General features: G+C 41.1%; 1 protein-coding gene across 2 annotated transcripts in view; it reads left to right on the top strand.

Moving 5' to 3' along the window:
* The window catches only part of EGFLAM (EGF like, fibronectin type III and laminin G domains), a 122,018-nt gene that overhangs the window by 50,236 nt on the left and 49,935 nt on the right, over nucleotides 1-21,847 (top strand). For both annotated transcript variants that reach the window (XM_075184226.1, XM_075184225.1), the window contains exons 7-8: nucleotides 5,176-5,342; nucleotides 20,830-20,945. In XM_075184226.1, the coding sequence (XP_075040327.1) occupies nucleotides 5,176-5,342; nucleotides 20,830-20,945 (283 nt within the window). The remainder of the gene's footprint in view (nucleotides 1-5,175; nucleotides 5,343-20,829; nucleotides 20,946-21,847) is intronic.

Raw genomic sequence — 21,847 nt, 5'->3', positions numbered from 1 at the left:
CATAAATATTTACTGACTTTGCCAATAGTGTGCTTTTTAAATTTTTTCATATATGCTATGTAAAAACCTTTACTTGTTACATATTGCTGTACCGTAGCGATACTCAGGCAGGAAAGAAGTATTACTTGGTAGTTACCAATTAGCAGTTTTGTCAATTAATCACTGTACAGTACCTCTAACTGAAAACACATGGGCTGTAACCTATAGCAACCAATCAGAACTTAGTTTTCATCAGTCTGACTATAATAGACAGCTAAAAGCTGATATCTGATTGGTCACTATAAGTTACAGGAAGTCATTGCTCTTTAAACCATGTAAATAACTCCTTATCTTTCCTCACATAGACACTAAATTTGTATATAAATTGGTGTCCAAATCAAGCCACATGCCCCCTATGAGTCTGGCTTCTTCTGGCTAGGGATGAGGAGGACAAGGGAGTAAAAATGGGCAGGGGGGTCCATGGCACATATTGATAATAGGGTTTCCAGAAGGCTACTGGACAGTAGGAGGCCAGAGTTAAATACTGATATCATGTACCCTTGTCTACTCTTATGGAATAAACAGGAGACTCAAGAATTCTGGGAAATCCTCCCGGACTCTCTGGAGAGTAGATTACTGTAAAGAGGGGCTGCGCCTTCATCACACGATTCACGTCCTCAAGCCTCCGCCGGATGGGTCCTGATAACGCGTTTCGCAGCATTGCGCAGCTTGGACAGGGCTGTGATGACTCACAAATTAAATTATCACACACCCTGCACTTGCTCTTTTTACCTCTTCTGTGAGATCTCTAAGAAGTAGGTAAGTATGTATATAGCTGAGTAATGCACGCTAGTTGCTCTAGCCAAACCCAAAATATTGGAAGTGACCCCTTCAATCCCCCTGCTTCTTTTGGTGCACACTGAAAGCGCCGATATGGAATCAGTGTATTTTTGCATGTTTAAAAAAACAAACAAACCACTTATGGGATTATAAAAAACAAAACAAAAAAACTAAAAATAAAAAAAAAAGAGAAAAAAGTTCTGCGTCTGTAACATTGAACCGGAGGACATGAAACATATTTCTGCAGATGTCTGAGCCATTACTTTCATGCTGCTCCTTTCAGATGATTCTTGTGTACTGATCTTTTGACACTGAGAAGTATAAATCTCTCTCTCTCTGGAACATCTCTCCTGGGCACGTCAGAACCTAGTGACTGTAAATGGATGTTCTACGCAAGTGTTTCACAAGAAATAAGTTCCTACTTGCAAAAGTCTTTGGGTGCTAATCTCTTTTTTTTCTCACTAAATGGTTTAATTAGAAAAAATAACTACTGTTAAAAAAAAGCAGATTTCTTTCCACACTCCAAAAACATACTAGTAGGTTAATTTAGATTGTAAGCTCCAACGGGGCAGGGACTGATGTTAATTGGTGTTATATTTTGTAAGCATATAATAAATGTCCCACTACAGGGAATACTTCAGCCAACCGAACTGTGGAAATTTCACTCATCTCTAATATAATGATGACACTATTTAATGTTGTAATTGATGTAAAGAATAGTGGCACAGTGCTTAGCATTGCAGCCTCACATCTCCGTGTCATGGGTTAGCTTCCAACCAGGATAATAATACCTGTGAGGAGTTTGTATGTTCTCATATTTTCATGGGATTCCTCTGGGTGATCCAATTTCATCCAACAGCCTTGTGTGGTAGATCATTTATACTGTAAGCTCCAATGGGGCAGTGACTGAGGTGAGAGATTAAACCATACTTTTCCGGGAGATTCCCGAAATCTGGGTCAGTCTCCTGGACTCCCGGGAGAGATGGCAAGTAAATGGAGGGGGTGGGGGTTATTGGCGTCATGGACGCACCATTGTGGCCCCATCCCCTAGTTTTATTGGTCGAAAAGGGTGGTGACAGCATTGGGGGCGGGGCTAACAACACAATTCTTCGAGCCCCACACTCCCACCTGCCCCCCGGACCCCCCGGGACACAAGCTGCCAATGTTGGTAGCTATGGATTAAACATGTAAAGCACTGCCTAATACAAGCCTCTCCAGGTGAAACTACAAGCCCCAGCATGCCTTGCCAGCAATGGCTGGCTATCTACTGGCAAGGCATGCTGGGGCTTGTAGTTTCAGGTTGGCCAGGCCTGGCCTAATATATTAATGCTATAAAAATAACGGATGATATTATATCTCTTTCATACTTTAAGATCTTCAGATTAGTGTGATGGAGATTTACCAAACCTAGGAGTGTGATATTCTGCTGGTGAAAACGATGAAAGTAGATTAAAAATGACTTTTTCCCCCCATGGTCTATGAATATTTTATTGTAATATGTTATTGCAGTGCCAGCTGCCTGATACGCAGCTGTGTACGTGATCCACAGCCATAAGAGTTGCTCTGTAGGCTCCCGATCTAGGGGGCCCGGGCATGCCTGGAACTGACAGGTTGGTTTGAGGAAAATAATATTTCCTCTTTTGGGGAGGCAAAATCCCTATTTATTCCAGACACTGGTACAAGTTACTTATGGTGTTAAGAAAACAGACATCACGGAAGTACAAGGACCGCCACAATAAATAGGCTCTCCCATGAAAAAGCAAGAGGTGGTGACGCTTAATGGCGGTGTGGTTGTCACCATTGGTAATGGGATTATCGTTGGCAGGAACCTCCTTAATATAAACACCAGGGGGTAAATGTATCATACTCCGGTTTCTTCAACTCGCGGGAGTTCGGCGAGATGACAGCTGAAGTTTCCCTTTACAGGGCAGCGCCGCTTTAAATTTTAGCTGTCATCTTGCCGAACTCCCGCGAGTTGAAGAAACCGGAGTATGATACATTTACCCCCTGGTTTCATCAGCAATAGGGCTTTTTTGCCCTTTGATAAATCGCCCCCATAGTAGCTGGTGAATTTCTGGGCGAGAAAGATCTGGGGGGTAAATGTATTAGGCAAATCCTGCCTTTAAACAAATTGCCGCTTTAAAATTAGCAGTCAAACTCACCGAATACCGGCGAATTACAAAACACGCTGTTTAATACTTTTACCCCCTATAGTGGAGATTGTTTGGCCGGGAACCATTTCTCATGAATTGTTCACACTACAGCCAAGTTCTACCAGTCCAGACTCTCATAATCTTTTGCTAATAGAAGGAAATTATTTCATTTTAAAAAATGTTAAACGGCTACAAATAAATGTGTATTAATATATAAAGTAGTGATATGTTCTATTTCTTCCTGAAAATACTATCTGCCTATTGTATATTAAAACAAATCCTTTGTAAAATTGGAATCACATATGTTCTCACCCTGCTCTGTGGTCCAAGTCTCTACACCTTGACTATTGGAACAGAGTCTTGAGAGGAATAAGAAAGATAATTGCCAAATTCCTTTCTCTTAATAACACGCCGCCGAATATTTCAGTGTTGTGGTTATATCGGACAGCTATTGTCTACATCACTTAAAGGATGAACTATCATTAAAACAAAAACAACTAACAGTATACTGATTAGCTCAAAATAATATTTCAATTAAATAATAATTTCAGGTTACATTTATTGAAAAAAAAAGACCTTGGTATAAACCCAGCATAGCAGTTGGTATGGTGATTTTATTTCACTGATTGATGATCCATTTAGTAAATCTGACATCAGTGACTACATCAGTAGAATTCTAAAGGGCAATAAATTGTGTGTTGGGTTTATTACTGAATAAATGGAGAAATGTCCTTTCTCCGGCGAACATGGAAGATTTAGTTGGATGTAGGACTTCTCCATATTTACCAAAGCACCCGGGCTAGGGAAAACAATCGCCCCGGTGGTCTCTGGCAAAGGCTACCCTATGCAAAGCATGGGGAAACCTATTCACTATGGACGGTGGTGGTACAAGTACTGGTGATATCCTCCTATCGCTATCATCATTTCAGGATGACCATAGCGCATAGTTGCCTACTCTCCTGGAATGTCCGGGAGACTCCTGAATTTCTGGGAGTCCTCCCAGACTCCCGGGAGAGCAGGCAATTCTCCCTGATCCTTGCCGGCTGTGTAAACTAAATGGAGGGGGTGGGGCCAAGTGACGTCATGGGCACGTCATCGTGGCCTCACCCCTGTTTTTATTGGTCCAGGGTAGTGATGTCCGTTTTGGGGGTGGGGCTAATGACACAATTCTTCGAGCCCTGCCCCCACACACTCACCTGCAACCCGGACGTCCCGGGAGTCTTCTTGGCCATGTTGGCAAGTATGCCATAGCGGTGGCTCTGTGCAATAAAAAAATGCTAAATATATTATTTAATATATGTATTTATTTTTCTTAATTTAAATATATGAAAATATGTATTGTTTTTTTAGATTTTTTTACTATTTATTTACAGTTTCACAGCCTTACCGCTGCCAGCCACTATTGCCGGGAAGATGAGTGTCACTCACCTGTCCCAGCAAAAATGTATTGTTAAATTGCAGCGAGAGAAGATTATCTATTGCTTCGATAAATAGCGATACAAAATCTTTCATATTGCAGGATTTCTATATCTAGACCTCAAAGTATTTATTTTTGTACTTTATTATGTTTATTTTTACATTTTATGATTGATCCCTTCTAATGTTAAGAGCGTATAACTCCAAATAATGAAGTTTATAAGGCTTCGTACACACATGGGCGTTGAAACACAGAACTAGTTGAAAGTGTTGACAAAATCATATACTTTGTCCTCTCTTTAACAGAGCGTTAGTATCATCATCACCATCACCATTTATTTTTATAGCGCCACTAATTCCGCAGCGCTGTACAGAGAACTCATTCACATCAGTCCCTGCCCCATTGGGGCTTACAGTCTAACACACACACACACACACACACACACACAGACTAGGGTCAAATTGTTAGCAGCCAATTAACCTACCAGTATGTTTTTGGAGAGTGGGAGAAAACCGGAGCATCCGGAGGAAACCCACGCAAGCACGCGGAGAACATACAAACTCCTCACAGATAAGGTCATGGTCGGGAATTGAACTCATGATCCCAGTGCTGTAAGGCAGAAGTGCTAACCACTTAGCCACCGTGCTGCCCATAATAGTAGTGTGCTCATTAACACATGACAAAGCTGACCTACAAGATCATGTACAACATACTACACTCCACAGATGTTTCCAACATACGTTTGTTTTGTGGCACTCATTATACTTTCTCTTCCATTTGTTTTAGGCCTGAACAGGACCAGGATTGGGTTGCTATAACAGAGCGGGTACAAATGGACTCCATGGTCCTTAAAGGTCTGTCTCCTGACACCAAGTACCAGTTTGCGGTAAAGGCTGTGAATTCTTTTGGCGAGAGCTTGCTGAGTATTCCGAGTGACATCATCAGGACGTTCCGTAAGTAGAAAAACCAAAAACATCTCTTATTTTTTTAAAGAATGTTGTCGCTTTCAGCTGGCAGAGGATTTAGTCCCCAACAGGTTTATGGTTTGAGAACTATCGGCTCTCATGTACTTTTGAGCATTGCTGGAGATTATTAAATCTCGGGTATACTGGTAATATTCTCTAGACTTCAGAACAAACACAAATCCTTTTCGATGTCCTCTCTCATGGGGGGGTTACATTACATCCAGACTTATATTTGGATCACTGGCCACTGTCTTTGTCACCCTTTGCAGTATTAATAGATGGAATTGCTGAGCGGAGAACAACAGAAGGGGACATTAGTGGTTTGAAATTGAATGGTCTTTCACTGTGAACTCTTAACATTTAACCCGTAGATGATTGAAGTATTGGAATGTGTCTGTGACCTTAAGAGATTCATTGTATTGTATTAACCTAAGCTTCCACAGGCTGATCCTCTAACATTTCTAAGGAAGATTTATTATTCTTCAATCTTCCCATTTATGGTTTCATTTACTGTTTGCATGGCTGCAAATTGACTTGATTGCTGCTCACACTCAGTGAGCTCATTCACTGCTACACTTGCTGGGTGTATTTGTAGACTATATCGTTGTGTCTCCTAGTCACACAATATATCCGCTTACATTCTGTTCTGAGTGATGCTTGATTCAGAGCACAAGAAATATCCATTCCCTTCCATGGTTTGTAAGAGATGATGTTATAGTCGGTAACAATCCACTATGTTTTGATTTATCTCAACATTAATTTAATATTTTTGACATTTATATTAACAAATGAATACAATAAAGTATATATCAAAATTATACTATGTTTTAGTGCTTATATGATGCCCTACTTAATAAAGATAGATCTTTTTGTGTAAGGTATACAGTCATGGTTGCCAAATATAAATACATTTATTGATAGTCCAGACAAAATGGTTACATTTTATTTTGACTACTTTCTTTCTCATATTAAGTTATACATTAGCTTTTATCCACTAATGTTTTGAATAGAGTGCTGGGAGTATATTTACTAAACTGCGGAATTGAAAAGTGGAGATGTTGCCTATAGCAACCAATCAGATTCTAGTTATTTACTTAGTATATAGTCTGACATATATAGCACAACAAGCGGCCATCTCTGTGCTACGTGAAGATCGATATCTATAGTTATACAGACCTTTACGTAACATGAGAGTGGCTGCGTCAGGCAGGGAGAAGCAGAGATCATCTATGGACGAACGCTGCGCTCTGCTGATCTCTCAAAATGGCGGCCATGACGTCATACACCTGCCGCCACCATTTATTGAACAAGGTTGGGACGTTATCTTCTCCATTATAGTGAAATGCTGCACAGCAAAACCGTAAAAAGTGAGATACATAGAAATAAAAATATTAAGAACAAGATAAAATATATATTTATACACACAGACGTATATTTTGCATTCAATGTGCAATTTATTTCATACTTGCCAACACTGAGTTTTTGTCTCCCGGGAGGGGAGCGTAGTGGGGGGGCAGGAGCGGGCGGGTCACCGCAAATCGCTGCATTTTGGCCTTGCCCCTGTGGCATTTTGTCTCAGCGGGCGCGGCCAAAATGACGCAATTCACTGCGAATCGCGTCATTGAGGCTCCCATCCTGCCCGCAGGATGTGGGAGAATTGTCAGCTCTCCCGGGAGTCTGGTAGACCTACCTGGAATTCAGGAGTCTCCCGGACTCCCGGTGTGGGCAAGTATGATTTATTTATCATAAAAGAAATAAAACGATCGTGTTCCGTTCGACAAATGGTGTTTGCATCTGTTCCGTACATTCTATTGCTCCTGCAGCAGACACAAATAAGTCCCAATTTGAAAATAAATAACCGGACTTTGTACAATTTCTGTTTGCGAGAACAAATAAGGAGAAGGTGGTAGTGTCCTTGTTCTTCCAGATGTAATTCATTATTCACCCACCTTTCTGTAATACACCAGCACCATGAAACAAATTTTCCTATTTGCACTCTTGAAAGTAAGCGTACCCACGTATGTGGCCTGTGATTGTTTGCAAATTAAATCATACAAACGTTGTGGTGCATCGGCTCACGGCTGTGATGAGTTTAGCAAGGAAGAAGGAGAACGATTATTAATGTGGTCCCAGAAGATTTGGTCACATAGTATTCTGTTTCCCCTGAGACCGATTTTTCATTTCCAGAGAAATGGTAGAAGACGTTCCTGTGTTTGGGGACTGGTGAAGTTCCCCTGTGAGACTTGTTATTTCAGGAGCAGCCAACAGTACAAAAAAAACGTGTAAAGAAATAAAAAATAAGTTTTCGGCTGTGCTATAAACTGTTGCAAAGTTTGTTCTATATATATATTTTATTTGGATAGCTCAGGCTATACGAGTGCTATAGAGAAATTAACTAGTGAATGAACAGTGTCCATTTCTTTAAAATGTCAAATGAAATATAGTTGGCATATAGTATGAAGAGGGTGGGCTTCTGTGCTCCCTTTTGAGTGTGGGAAGGATAGATATTGCTGCCAGGGGGACACAAAGCAAAAAGGGTACTTCTCCGCTTATACTCGCCGCTCTTCACCGACGGATACAGCCGCGACTTCTCCACTTATACACGCCGCTCTTCACTGCCTCATCGCTGTATATGCTGCAGGTGCAGCTATACTCTGGAAAGGACTCCTACAACCCCCCTAAGAAGGGTAAGTCCTTATCTTACACACCACGAACCTGCCCTCCTGGACTGGCTACACCTGCTCCAATCGGATGGGAATTGAATGCCTAAGGAATCTATGTACCTATAAACGGGGCCCATTACCTTTTCCCCAGGGACATTTGAAAGACTCTATCCTTATGGACGTTTACTCTGGTTTGCCTGATTGTGGGGTTTTTATCTGAATACCGGACGGTTTATTACTTGATTGTATCACTTGATTGTTTACCGTATTGATGTTTGGGGTCTACGAAAAAAGCATCTATTCCTTCTATATCTGTGGTTTATGAAACTGCATTTCTCTATCAAGCGTTGGAATATTTGTTTACTAAACATTACTTATATGTATGATAAGTTTAATAGCAAGGTACCTGCTATGTATGTACTATATATGTTGTACACTGGTTTGCTGAATATATGAGCAAATAAATACTGTTTTTACTGAACTGTATACACCTCTATACCTCTGAGTGATAAGACCACTTGTAATCAATCTTAGAAAGGCCTCTTATATGGTGAGCGATATACTTTTGGATGAATACCATCCACCCTACTACATTACTTAACATACCTTTACCTACCCACTTTCTCTGCGCCTCACGGGACCCATATCCTCTATAGTTGGCATATATTTTGTCATTAAAACTGCACCTAAGAAAAACATTTTCTTAAGGCATAGTTGCCAACATTGGCAACTTGTTTCCTGGGAGGCAGGTGGTTGTGTGGGGATGGGGCTCAAAGAATCGTGTAGTTAGCCCCGCCCCCAAAGCCGCCATTGCTTTTTCAGGCAATAAAAATATAGGGTGGGGCCACAATGCCGTGTACACAGCACCACTAAGCCCCGCCCCCTCTGTTTAATTTGTAGAGCCTGATGGGAATTGGGAGAATTATCTGCTCTCCCGACCCGAATTTCGGGAGTCTCCAGGACATGACGGGAGAGTCGGCAAGTATGTCCTAAAGTGGTCACCTCCGATAGCCGACGTCCCAGACAAAAGCCGTGGAAGTGGGGGGAGGTATGTGCGGGCGGTCCAATCACAAGCTTCATTCATTTGTGAGAAAGACTGGATGAGAGGAGTAAAGGAGATGGCTAAACGAAGGGCGACACCAAGGCAGCGTGTTTGGGAGACTGGAGAATTTGTAGTTTTGGAGAGGGAGGGGAGAGGTGGATATTCTGGGAGGAGCTCAGTTTTGGACATGCTGAACTGTATGTAACGTTGGAACATCCATGTGGAAATAGCAGGGAGACAATTGGAGGTGGTATAGCAGTGAACTTGATATGCTTCAGAGGCCGCATAGTTTGGCCCTCTAACCTTCAATAGGGCCACACATTACTCTTAGGGCTAGATTTACTAAGCTGCGGGTTTGAAAAAGTGGGGATGTTGCCTATAGTAACCAATCCGATTCTAGCTTTCATTTATTTAGTACCTTCTACAAAATGATATCTAGAATCTGATTGGTTGCTATAGGCAACATCTCCACTTTTTCAAACCCGCAGTTTAGTAAATCTAGCCCTTAATCTCAGTAACATGGAAAAACAATACATTTAATCAAAGAAAGTGGCACATATCTGTAATGACATAAGCAGGGATTGTAAACAAGTGTTACAAGCTATAACAAACAAATCTGACAGTAAAGTGGGAAGGAGGTGGGGGGCGCAGGTAAAGGCTCGGAGGGCCACATGTTGCCCATCACTGTGATAGAGGAATCCATCTGATGTGTGGAAGGTGTGTGGGGCAGATGGAGGTGGGGGAGGCTGGATTATTTCAGCACAGGAGAAGGAAACTGGAACAATATTGGTGCTTCCGATGGGATGTTTCACTTCTGTTTGTAGCAGGCACTGTCACAGTATACACACAAAGCTGTTTCCTACAAATTTGTATATAAATGTGTCTCTTTATGGCTTATTATATATTAGATAAACTGTATGGGAAAGCTTTAAAAAAATGGCATTGGTGTGCGTTTAATAAAAAGGCTCTATAGGAGAAAGTTACCCATTGCAGTGCTACTGACTCGACATCTAATGACATGTTCACACAGATCTCTCTGTACCTGCCTTCCCTCCGTTCTGTCATTTAACAGTGGAGAAATCGGTGATCAAATATAGATCATTGCTCTATCAGAAAGTTTGGTATGTATATTAAAAAAACCTCTAAGTAATATGGACCACAGAAATAGATAACGTCCTACGTTCTGCTATTACACATTTCCTAAAAAAATATAATATACATGCACTTCTACTTAGACATCAATGACCTCTGTGAACATCTTTCTCTCTTCTCATAGTTGCCAATTATAATTCATTTCCAGGAAGGACGAGTCTCCATATTTAGAGGTTTCCCCCTGGAAATATATCTGGTTTTTAATTTCAATATCAATCTGCTGTATGCCTGCAATTCCACTTATTCTGTATATTGAATGCAATTCTCACTATTTACTATAGGTTAATATGTAGCGCAATAAAACAAAATCACTTGTGATGTTCACCTACACCTGCTCACAGTGTGCCTGGAACTGATTTTAAGTCAGAGCACAGGAAGGACAAGTTAATGCCACCTAAGAAGAGATATAGGAGTTTATTCATCAATGGGTGAAAAGCCTAAAATCCGGAGAAAACGTGATTTAAGGCTTCTCCCTATTTAGCAAAGCCCCGGGCCAGTGATGGTTATCTCCGATGGTAGTCGTATATGGGGACATAGATAAGTGCCGGTAATTAAGTTAATGCATACTTGCATACACTCCTGTAATTCCCGGGAGGCTCCCGAATTTCGGGGAGTCCTCGCGGACTCCCGGAAGAGTAGGCAAAGCTCCCACATTTGCCGAAATTCACCTCAGTGAATGGAAGGGGGGGGGGCTTAATCGCATCATTAAGCTTCTCCCCCTTTATTCAATGCCGCGGATTTCGGGTTTTTAGAGTGGGGGCGGGGCTATGGTGATGCGAAAATGTCCCAATGTCCCCTATGTCACATGACTTCTCACCCGAAATCAGAGATATCTGAAAAGTTGGCATGTATGAGTTAATGCCAGAGAAATGTATGATTTTGCCATTGTTAACCCTGTGATAGATAATAAAAAGTGGTGAATGAGCCTTTTGCCGGCATTTTGACTCTTCACCACTTGTTAAATAGACCCCTGACTCTTTGACTGAAAGAATCAAAACCAATTAAAATTTTTCTAATGAAGAAAACTGCACTGCTTACTAGTATTTCATTTTTCTTAGAGTTTCCTTTAAGAGCAGTAACGTAGTACATTGAATCGGTTATGTAAAATTATATTGCACATTGTCACCCATTTAATTAGATCAGCGTTAGTGCTCATTAGATATAATTTTGCCATCACCCTGGGGAGTCCATGTTATGTGCTATGGAGGCTGCTTTTTGTCCTACAATCTTTCACACCTATGTGACAAGGCAGCAGGAGTGAAAACAAGGTTATAAATAGCAGGATTTAAATATGAGGGGTGGAGGAGGGGGCATGGTGCCTGCATCGATCAGGCTTTTAAAGCAATCGTTATGTCCTTGCCAAGCACAATGCCTATTATAGGTGGCGTAATTGAATTCACTTTCAATGCTCACTGTATTGATTTTAAAAAAATCTGAAATGTTTCTCTGACCCAATATGTATCTGAGCTGCTACTGTACCAAATGTAGAAAGACGTTTGCAGGAGATGAGGTTCTTTACATCCTTTAATTAAAAAATTGTCACAGCGGGTGACGCTTCCTCCAAATAGTCCCCATGAGTGTCCCATTCAGAAGAGTCCTCTGATGCACACACTGGTCTGTCTCTATTTAGCAATGGTGGAAACGGGGGCCGTGCCAGCGTCCGGCTGAGTGTTTGGGTGTGGTGACAAAGATGTGTACCGTCCATTTTATGCTTTTTAATGCTTTGCTGCACTTACTGGAAGGGTGTTGTAAAAATATTATTATAAATATTATTATAATACACAAGTGATTCTAATAAATATATAAACGCCTCTCAATAATATCTGTATAGCCCATGATTTCTGATGTCATTGCTTATCATCAGTGAGCGCTGATGTCATTGCTTCAGTGTTCATTAGGAAAACTTGTGTATTATAAGGAATAACGTACCCTCTCCTTACTATAAGTTTATTTGGATATTAAAGTCAACAAGGATATCTGTGAGCTGTGCAAAAGTACTTGGCCTCCCTCCTTGTGCCTTTAAATATTTATGCAACTCCTCAGTGACTTACAATATTCTTGTCCTTTTATTATCATTTTTTTGATATAGTGCCAACATATTATATAGAGACCATACTTGCCTACTTTCAAATAGTGAAGTCCAGGAGATCCCGGACAGGGGGCGTGACTAGAGGGCGGGAGGGGGCGGACCCCGCAATGGGAATATCGTTTTGTCGCGGGGCCATAATGACGCGATTCATCGTAAATCGCGGTATTTTAGCTTGCGAATTGCGGGATGCGGGAGACTTGCTGGCTCTCCCGGGAGTCTGGGAGACCTACCCGGATTTCAGGAGTCTCCCGGACATCCCAGGAGAGTTGGCAAGTATGATAGAGAAATGTATTAATTTACATTATACATGCTGCAGTGGATATTGCATTGAGCTAGTACAGTGTTGGCTAACCTGTGACACTCCAGGTGTTGTGAAACTACAAGTCCCACCATGCTTTGCCAATATATAGCAGCTTATTGCTGGAAGGGTATGCTGGGACTTGTAGTTTCACAACACCTGGAGTGTCACAGGTTAGCCAACACTGAGCTAGTATGTGACTGAGGGGGGATGCCTAGTTTCACTGATTTCAATGCTTGCTCTTTTTTTTCTGTGCACTTGAGGTCAGCATGGTCCAAGCAGGGTGAACCACACCACAAGCTCAGTTCTTTTTAGTAATTTGGGGCCTGATTCATTAAGGAAAGTTTAAGTAAAAAATTGAATAAGTATTAGAGATGAGCGGGCTCGGATTAGCGCAATCCGAGCCCACCCGAACAGTGCGGATCCGAGAGGATCCGAGCACTGTTCGGGTATTTCTGGCGCTAAAAAAAATTAAACCGAGGCTATGACGCCAAATCCCCGCGTCGGATCTCGCGAGACTCGGTTTGTATAAATTCCCCGCTTGCGGCCGCCATCTTCAGTCGGGCTCAGATGGATCAGGGAAGAGGGAGGTTGATTTTTTTTCCGTCAGGATTTACTCAACTCGCCATGTATAATGTGGAATGCAATACTGAAAACCAGGTAATAACTACTATGTGTGTCACTTCATAAATGGATATAACAGGGGTACACAGTAATGTGAAAACAACAAATATTAGTGTGAATGGTATGGCAAAAAAGATATTGCAAAAAAAGTAAATACTGTGTATTATACACCATCATATTACACTGCCTCATATATAGAATATTATGATCCCCAGCTTATCCAGCCCAAAATGCCCAGAAAATTCAGTCCAAATCAGTATAACCAGCCCGTCAGTACAACAGTCCCATGACCACCACATACAGTCCAATTTCAACAACAGCCAGCCTCATTCCTGTATAAATACTCAATGTTTCTATATACAGGCTATCTCCAGCATGACCGTGCTAGGCCTAGTACTTACCCCGAGGAATCTCTGTCACTCTGGTGCTGATTTCACTTACAGACATCAACATTTACTGTCACTTGTTAGTAGAGATGGGCGGGTCCGGTTCTCCGAGAACCGAACCCACCCGAACTTTGGGTATCCGAGTACCGAGCTGAGCAGCTCGGTACTCTCCCGCCCGTTCCGAATCCAAATCGAGGCCGAACGTCATTGTGACGTCGTCTGATCTCGGGGCTCGGTTCTCGCGATACTTCAACTTTATAAATACATGCCTCCACAGCAATCCATCGCCATTTGACAGAGGGAGAGAGCAGGGTGTAGTCATAGGCTAATTAGAGCAGGGACAGAGAATACAATATTGTTCTTGCAATTGCTCTAACCAAAATCGCTAGTGCAGAGAGTAGGATAGAGGTTTATTATTTTTTCTTCATATTTGGCACTCCCCAGCGCTTTTGGGGTGTCCCCCATAATTGTGCATAAATATTTCTGGCTGTCAAAAGTCATATCTGTCAGCAGTATCTACTAAATAATTTTTAGCACTCCTCAGTGCTTTTGGGGTGTCCTCCCTAATTGTGCATTAATATTTCTGGCTGTCAAAAGTCATATCTGTCAGCAGTATCTACTAAATAATTTTTAGCACTCCTCAGTGCTTTTGGGGTGTCCTCCCTAATTGTGCATTAATATTTCTGGCTGCCAAAAGTCATATCTGTCAGCAGTATCTACTAAATAATTTTTAGCACTCCTCAGTGCTTTTGGGGTGTCCTCCCTAATTGTGCATTAATATTTCTGGCTGTCAAAAGTCATATCTGTCAGCAGTATCTACTAAATAATTTTTAGCACTCCTCAGTGCTTTTGGGGTGTCCTCCCTAATTGTGCATTAATATTTCTGGCTGTCAAAAGTCATATCTGTCAGCAGTATCTACTAAATAATTTTTAGCACTCCTCAGTGCTTTTGGGGTGTCCTCCCTAATTGTGCATTAATATTTCTGGCTGTCAAAAGTCATATCTGTCAGCAGTATCTACTAAATAATTTTTAGCACTCCTCAGTGCTTTTGGGGTGTCCTCCCTAATTGTGCATTAATATTTCTGGCTGTCAAAAGTCATATCTGTCAGCAGTATCTACTAAATAATTTTTAGCACTCCTCAGTGCTTTTGGGGTGTCCTCCCTAATTGTGCATTAATATTTCTGGCTGTCAAAAGTCATATCTGTCAGCAGTATCTACTAAATAATTTTTAGCACTCCTCAGTGCTTTTGGGGTGTCCTCCCTAGTTGTGCATTAATATTTCTGGCTGTCAAAAGTCATATCTGTCAGCAGTATCTACTAAATAATTTTTAGCACTCCTCAGTGCTTTTGGGGTGTCCTCCCTAATTGTGCATTAATATTTCTGTCTGTCAAAAGTCATAACTGTCAGCAGTATCTACTAAATAATTTTTAGCACTCCTCAGTGCTTTTGGGGTGTCCTCCCTATTTGTGCATTAATATTTCTGGCTGTCAAAAGTCATATCTGTCAGCAGTATCTACTAAATAATTTTTAGCACTCCTCAGTGCTTTTGGGGTGTCCTCCCTAATTGTGCATTAATATTTCTGGCTGTCAAAAGTCATATCTGTCAGCAGTATCTACTAAATAATTTTTAGCACTCCTCAGTGCTTTTGGGGTGTCCTCCCTAATTGTGCATTAATATTTCTGGCTGTCAAAAGTCATATCTGTCAGCAGTATCTACCAAATAATTTTTAGCACTCCTCAGTGCTTTTGGGGTGTCCTCCCTAATTGTGCATTAATATTTCTGGCTGTCAAAAGTCATAACTGTCAGCAGTATCTACTAAATAATTTTTAGCACTCCCCAGTGGTTTGCGCTCAGAATGGATTCAAAGCAGTCCACATATGATCTGAATGAGCAACCAGGTTCTGTCACCAGTCCTGATGTTAGTGTTCCCAGTACGTCATCTGGCCAAGGCGATGTAAAACAACAGAGTGTTTTCAAATTAGTGCAAAAAACAAAAACCAAAAAAAAATTTACTGTATTGAAGCGAAAAAGAAGTGTAACTGAGCAAAAGTTAAGTGACGATAAAAAAAAATTGCAAGCATGCCATTCTACACACGCAGTGGCAAAGAGAGAATGAGGCCTTCACCTTTGGCTATTAGTGGCAGATCCCAAAAAGTTACCCAGCCTACAATTGGTGCACAACTACTGTTACGCGTCAAAGCCGAGCTGCAAGATAACAGTGAGGCATTACAGGAGAATATTTGCTCTGATTCACAAATGACAACAATCCCTGTGGAGAGTCCATCCAACAGTGGGATGTCTAATCGTGAGCATTCTGCTGATGTGTGCCTTAATAGCCCGAGTGTAGCCAGTGATACCCAAATTGAGGATGCCACTTTGGAATTAGAAGAGGATGAGGGGGAGATTTGTGTAGGCGACGAGGGCGCTAATGAGGATGTTGATGAGGATGAGGTTGTTTGTGTAAGTCCTGCACCAGTGGCAGCAGTTCTGGCACGTGACAAGAAAAAGGCCATTGTCATGCCTGGGCATAAAACAAAAAAATCCACTTCTTATGTGTGGAATTATTTCTACCCAAATCCAGACAACAATTGTATAGCCATTTGTAGTGTATGTCAAGCCACAGTCAGTCGAGGGAGGGACCTTAACCATCTTGGAACCTCGTCTATGTTACGCCATTTAACGAGAGTTCATGGCAAAGTGTTGGGAAAAGCTGAAAGTGATTCCCAAAAGAATACAAGCACTCCCTCATCAGCTAAGACCCTCCGCTCACCGACATACCCACGGCTACAAAATACACCCACCACACCATCCTCATCAATATCCTCAGTAGCGCTCTGAGTTAGCCCGGCATCCCACTTAAGGCTGGATGACTCCAGCACTATTATTGATTCCTCTGAAGAAAGCATTAGTCCTGCTGCTGCTGTTGCTGCTGCTGAGGGTGAATCGTCATCCCAGAGGCAGGTTAATAAAATGAGCAGTCCTACATTTCAGCAATTAACTGTGAAACAATCATTTGCGAGGGGAAGCAAATATGACAGCAGGCACCCAGTCGCCAAGCGAATTACAGACGCCATGGCTGCAATGTTAGTGTTAGATCTGCGTCCAATCTCCACAATAAACGCAGCTGGTTTTTCACAGTTAATTGAGGTTTTGTGTCCGCGTTACAGAATTCCATCGCGACACCATTTCTCCCGTAAAGCTATTCCACAACTATACCAAAAAGTGTGTAAAAATGTAGAGATTGCGCTGAAAAATGCCATTCTGCCCACTGTTCACTTAACCACAGATATGTGGACAAGTGGAAGTGGCCAAACCAAACACTATATGACTGTGACAGCCCACTGGGTTGGTCATTCACCTTCACCAGCAGGAACAGCAGCAGCATGTACACCACTACGTAACATTTGTCACAGGCAGGCCACTCTTTGTATCACCGGCATCACTAACAGGCATACGGCTGACAATTTGTTACGCAAACTGAGAGATGTGATTGATGCAAGGATTACTTTCAAGAGGTAGTTGATATGGAAATGTCAGACAGTCCCTTTCCTTACTGGGAAGAAAAGCAGGCCATTTGGAAACCCATGTACAAACTTGCTTTGCAATACCTAAGCTGCCCACCCTCCAGTGTGTACTCTGAACGAGTGTTCAGCACAGCAGGGAACTTAGTCAGTGATCGCCGTAGAAGGTTACTTCCCAAAAATGTGGAGAAAATGATGTTTATAAAAATTAACTACATCTTCCACGAGGAAGGCCTTCACCATCCAAGACATCCAAGCACTGACTGTTCTCTAATGGCGGATTCAAGCGGCGATGAATTGATAGTCTGTGATGATGACGTACACACTGATGAGGGTGAGGATTAAGCTGAAGATGATGCCGATAACATCTTTTTAAAACTTTCTATGTAAGTGTAGGGTGCAATCTACCCCCAAAGAGGAAAGGGACTTGTGGCATTTCCATATCACATACCATCTTGAAAGGCTGCTGTTAGGGCAATTTATCCTTAAGGGTAGGGTGTCATAGACAGAGTGACTCTAAACTGGCTTTGTCCATTTTTCATAATATTGTACAGTCTATAATGGCTGAATTTTTGGGTATTTTATACAAGTGGAGGGGGGCCTAGAGAGACAGAAACCAAACTGGCTTTCTCCTTGTCAATTAATATTGTACAGTCTATAATGGCTGAATTTTTGGGTATTTTATACAAGTGGAGGGGGGCCTAGAGAGACAGAAACCAAACTGGCTTTCTCCATGTCAATTAATATTGTACAGTCTATAATGGCTGAATTTTTTGGTATTTTATACAAGTGGAGGAGGGCCTAGAGAGACAGAAACCAAACTGTCTTTCTCCATGTCAATTAATATTGTACAGTCTATAATGGCTGAATTTTTTAGTATTTTATACAAGTGGAGGGGGGCCTAGAGAGACAGAAACCAAACTGGCTTTCTCCATGTCAATTAATATTGTACAGTCTATAAGGGCTGAATTTTTTGGTATTTTATACAAGTGGAGGGGGGCCTTGAGAGACAGAAACCAAACTGGCTTTTTCCATTTCTTTACATATTTAACTATAAGTGTAGGGTGTAATATACATTCAAAGACGATGGCTGCATTGCCAATATGCATAGATGGAGAGGAAGACAATCTGTTTTGTGTGTAGAATAAATGAAGGCCTACCAACGAAGAATTAAACTGTTTTTTTGGATGATTTATTACCTCAACAATTAGATTACTTGTCTCTAAAACAGTTGGAGCACTAAATTGGGTTAATTTAGGCCCAAAAACATGGATTTTCCAAAAAAATAGCAAAACAAAACCAAACAAAACCAAAACCAAAACACGTAATGGCGGTTTTGCAAAACCAAAACCAAAACACGACGGTAATCCAGAACCAAAACCGAATCCAAAACCAAAACACGGGGGTCAGTGACCATCTCTACTTGTTAGAGTCCTCAGGTAGTGCTCCTATCATAAGCTCCAAATCATGGAAATACGTGTAGCTATCATAACAAAACAAGTCGCAAATTGCTCCCTAATTTGTTTCTAGCATATATTTGCCTGAGTAAATATATTTCCTGATAAGGGAACTCACCATGTGATGAGTTCCTTAATCTGTTTTGAGTGTAATGGAATTGAGCTATGGTCAGGTCTTGTTGGGTGTATGTAATGTCCTATGTTTATATAGAGTGTAATAGGATTGTACTAGGTAGGATCATGTCCAGTGGTCACTTCATGTTGAGTAGTACAGTGTCCTCTCTCTCTACATAGTGTAATAAAACTGTGATCTGTTCTTGATGAGTAGGTACAGTGTTCTCTGTCTGTACAGAGTATAATAGAATTGTATTATGACAACATCCAGTGGACAGGTCATGTTGGGTAGGTGTAATGTCCTCTGCCTATATAGTGTGTATAATGTGTGAGGATGAGGAAGTACACACTGAAGGGGGCGAGGAATCAGAGGATGAGGATGAGGACGACATCTTGCCTCAGTAGAGCCAGTTTAGTTTGTACAGGGAGAGATGAATTGCTTTTTTGGTGTGGGGGCCCAAACAAACCAATCATTTCAGCCACAGTAGTTTTGTTGGCCCTGTCGCTGAAATGATTGGTTTGTTAAAGTGCGCATGTCCTATTTCACCAACATAAGGGTGGGTGGGAGGGCCCAAGGACAATTCCAGCTTGCACCTGTTTTTTGACCATTATGTGCTCTTTGGGGCCTAGTTTTTCAAACTGCCATCCTGTCTGCCACTGCAGTGCCACTCCTAGATGGGCCACGTGTTTGTGCCGCCCACTTGTGTCGCTTAGCTTAGACATCAAGCTACCTCGGTGCAACCTTTTGGACTAAAAACAATATTGTGAGGTGTGAGGTGTTCAGAATAGACTGGAAATTAGTGGAAATGAATGTTATTGAGGTTAATAATAGTGTAGGAGTGAAAAAAAAAAACAAATTGATGGATTTTAGCACTTTTTATGCTTTTTTACAAAAAAATCAGAACCCAAAACCCGAAATCAGAACCAAAACCTTTCGTGGGGTGTTTTGGCAAAACAAACCAGAACCCAAAACCTCAAGCTAATCAGAACCCAAAACCCAAAACACCAAAAGTGGCCAGTGCACACCCTTAATGAGTAGTCTACTGGACAAAACCATGTTACAATGCAAGGTGTGCAAATTAGTTTTTTTTATTTTGCACATAAGTTAAATACTGACTGTTATTTCATGTAGCACACAAATATCAACTTCAAATTTCAGTGTACAAATAAGCTATCAAGTATTTGTGTGCTACATGAAAAAACAAAGTATTTTCCTTATGTGCAAAATAATAAACTCATTTATACCCCTTGCTTTGCAACATGGTTTTGTCCAGAAAACTTGAGTAAGAAAACGTACTCAATTTTTTGCTTAACGTTCCTTAATGAATCAGGGCCTTGGTGCTCTTCTTCACTAGGTAACCTACTAATTTCCCTAGATGAAATCCTCCTCTATCAAAACACTTCCTGTACCATAATGCCAGTGCAATAGTTAGATGCAAATACAGGAAGATACTGTCGGCATGTCTTGTGTGTGGTTATACAAGTAAAAGGTAAGTGAATAGTTAAGGGGATGGTTTTGGGTGGATGGAATGTTGGGGTTTTGAAGAAGATGGTTTCAAAATGAGGATGTAAGTTATGGGTGGACCATAGCAACCAATCAGATTTTAGTTATTTTCTACAATGTACTAGATACATGATCTCTAGAATCTAATTAGTTGAATGGGCAACACCTCCACCGTTCCTCTTTAAAGCTTTAGTAAATCTACTCCTTGGAGACATTTATATAGTTGGCATAGCATGAGAGGGTCTCGGACCCGCAGCGACAGAGCAAGGCTGGTTAATATAGGAGTAATCACATCTTGGTAACTGCCTGGGATTCATCATTAATTGCAACAGTAAATGTATTTTTCTATAATAGTAATTTTCTTAAGATCAGCAAGTGACATGGTGTATAATGGCATGGTGTATAATGACATGGTGTATAATGACATGGTGTATAATGGCATGGTGTATAATGGCATGGTGTATAATGACATGGTGTATAATGACATGGTGTATAATGACATGGTGTATAATGACATGGTGTATAATGACATGGTGTATAGCGTTTAGTATAATGCATAGTGCTGTACAATTGGTTGTATTCATTCTTTATAAATCTCAAGTTATTTGTCTTTCGTTCCAGGCACAGACGAGTTGGGGTCTGGAAATTATGTTAATGGATATGTTACAGACCCTAAAATAAGTGACGACGATGGCTATAGCATTGATGACTCCGATTATGATATCTATATCGATGACGTAAGTAAATTTGTGGTGTATTCTAGTTTTCTATCTACTTAAAAAAAGGAGAAAAGGGAACAATATCTAACTTTTAGGTCCTTCCCAGAGCAAATGTCTTGAATGGCCAAATGGACAGTAAAAGCCATTTCACAATAACTTCTTCTGCATCGTCAGAACACTACATTCGTGGAAATGTTATTGCAAAACAAGTGTTGGATGCGGTTTAGTCTGTAGTACCTTTAACAGCCTGTGGTTGGTGCAGCGAGCTTGTTATTATAACGCAGAGGAGCTTCATCATTGTTACACAATAATAGACATAGACTACGCAATATGTTCTAGGACAAATATGATAATATATCATATAAAATATGATAGTAATGTAACCCTGGGATCTTGGAGATCTATTGGAATCAGTGTAGATGTTGTAGAAGTATAAAGACAAGAAGAATTGATTGAAGAGTGATATCTTTATGGAACTGAGATAACTCTTATTGGACAGTTATTTGTCAGTGTAACCAGGAGATCAGAGTCTCTTGTGTCTTTATATGATGTCCTATAGTGAGAATTAGGCCTGAACTGACAAAGGAAGCAGAAGGGTCAGCCTCATTTATCTGTAATTATCATGTTTGTCTCGTCAGTGAACTGTATGCCAGACATTGGAGAACTGTTACCTACAAACCAATATTGGGGATGACGGTGAGCTGCACCTAAATTCATCTTGGTCCCAGTTTAGAGGTTAAAATCCTGTCCTTCACTCTGGCTCACCTATGACTCCCACATGCGCCCATTTTCCCAGGACAGTCCTCATTTCCCCTACAGATATGTAACAATTCTCTTTTTACCATAAATCAAACCCACTATGCTCTAAATAAGTGTGACCGGTCTGAATAAATGGCTAGAACTCTTTTACAGTATTTGTC

This window comes from Mixophyes fleayi, chromosome 1, assembly GCF_038048845.1.
Source record: "Mixophyes fleayi isolate aMixFle1 chromosome 1, aMixFle1.hap1, whole genome shotgun sequence".
Taxonomy (NCBI): domain Eukaryota; kingdom Metazoa; phylum Chordata; class Amphibia; order Anura; family Limnodynastidae; genus Mixophyes; species Mixophyes fleayi.
The sequence above is the reverse complement of the archived record's forward strand: the minus strand, read 5'-3'. Positions and strand labels throughout refer to the sequence as shown.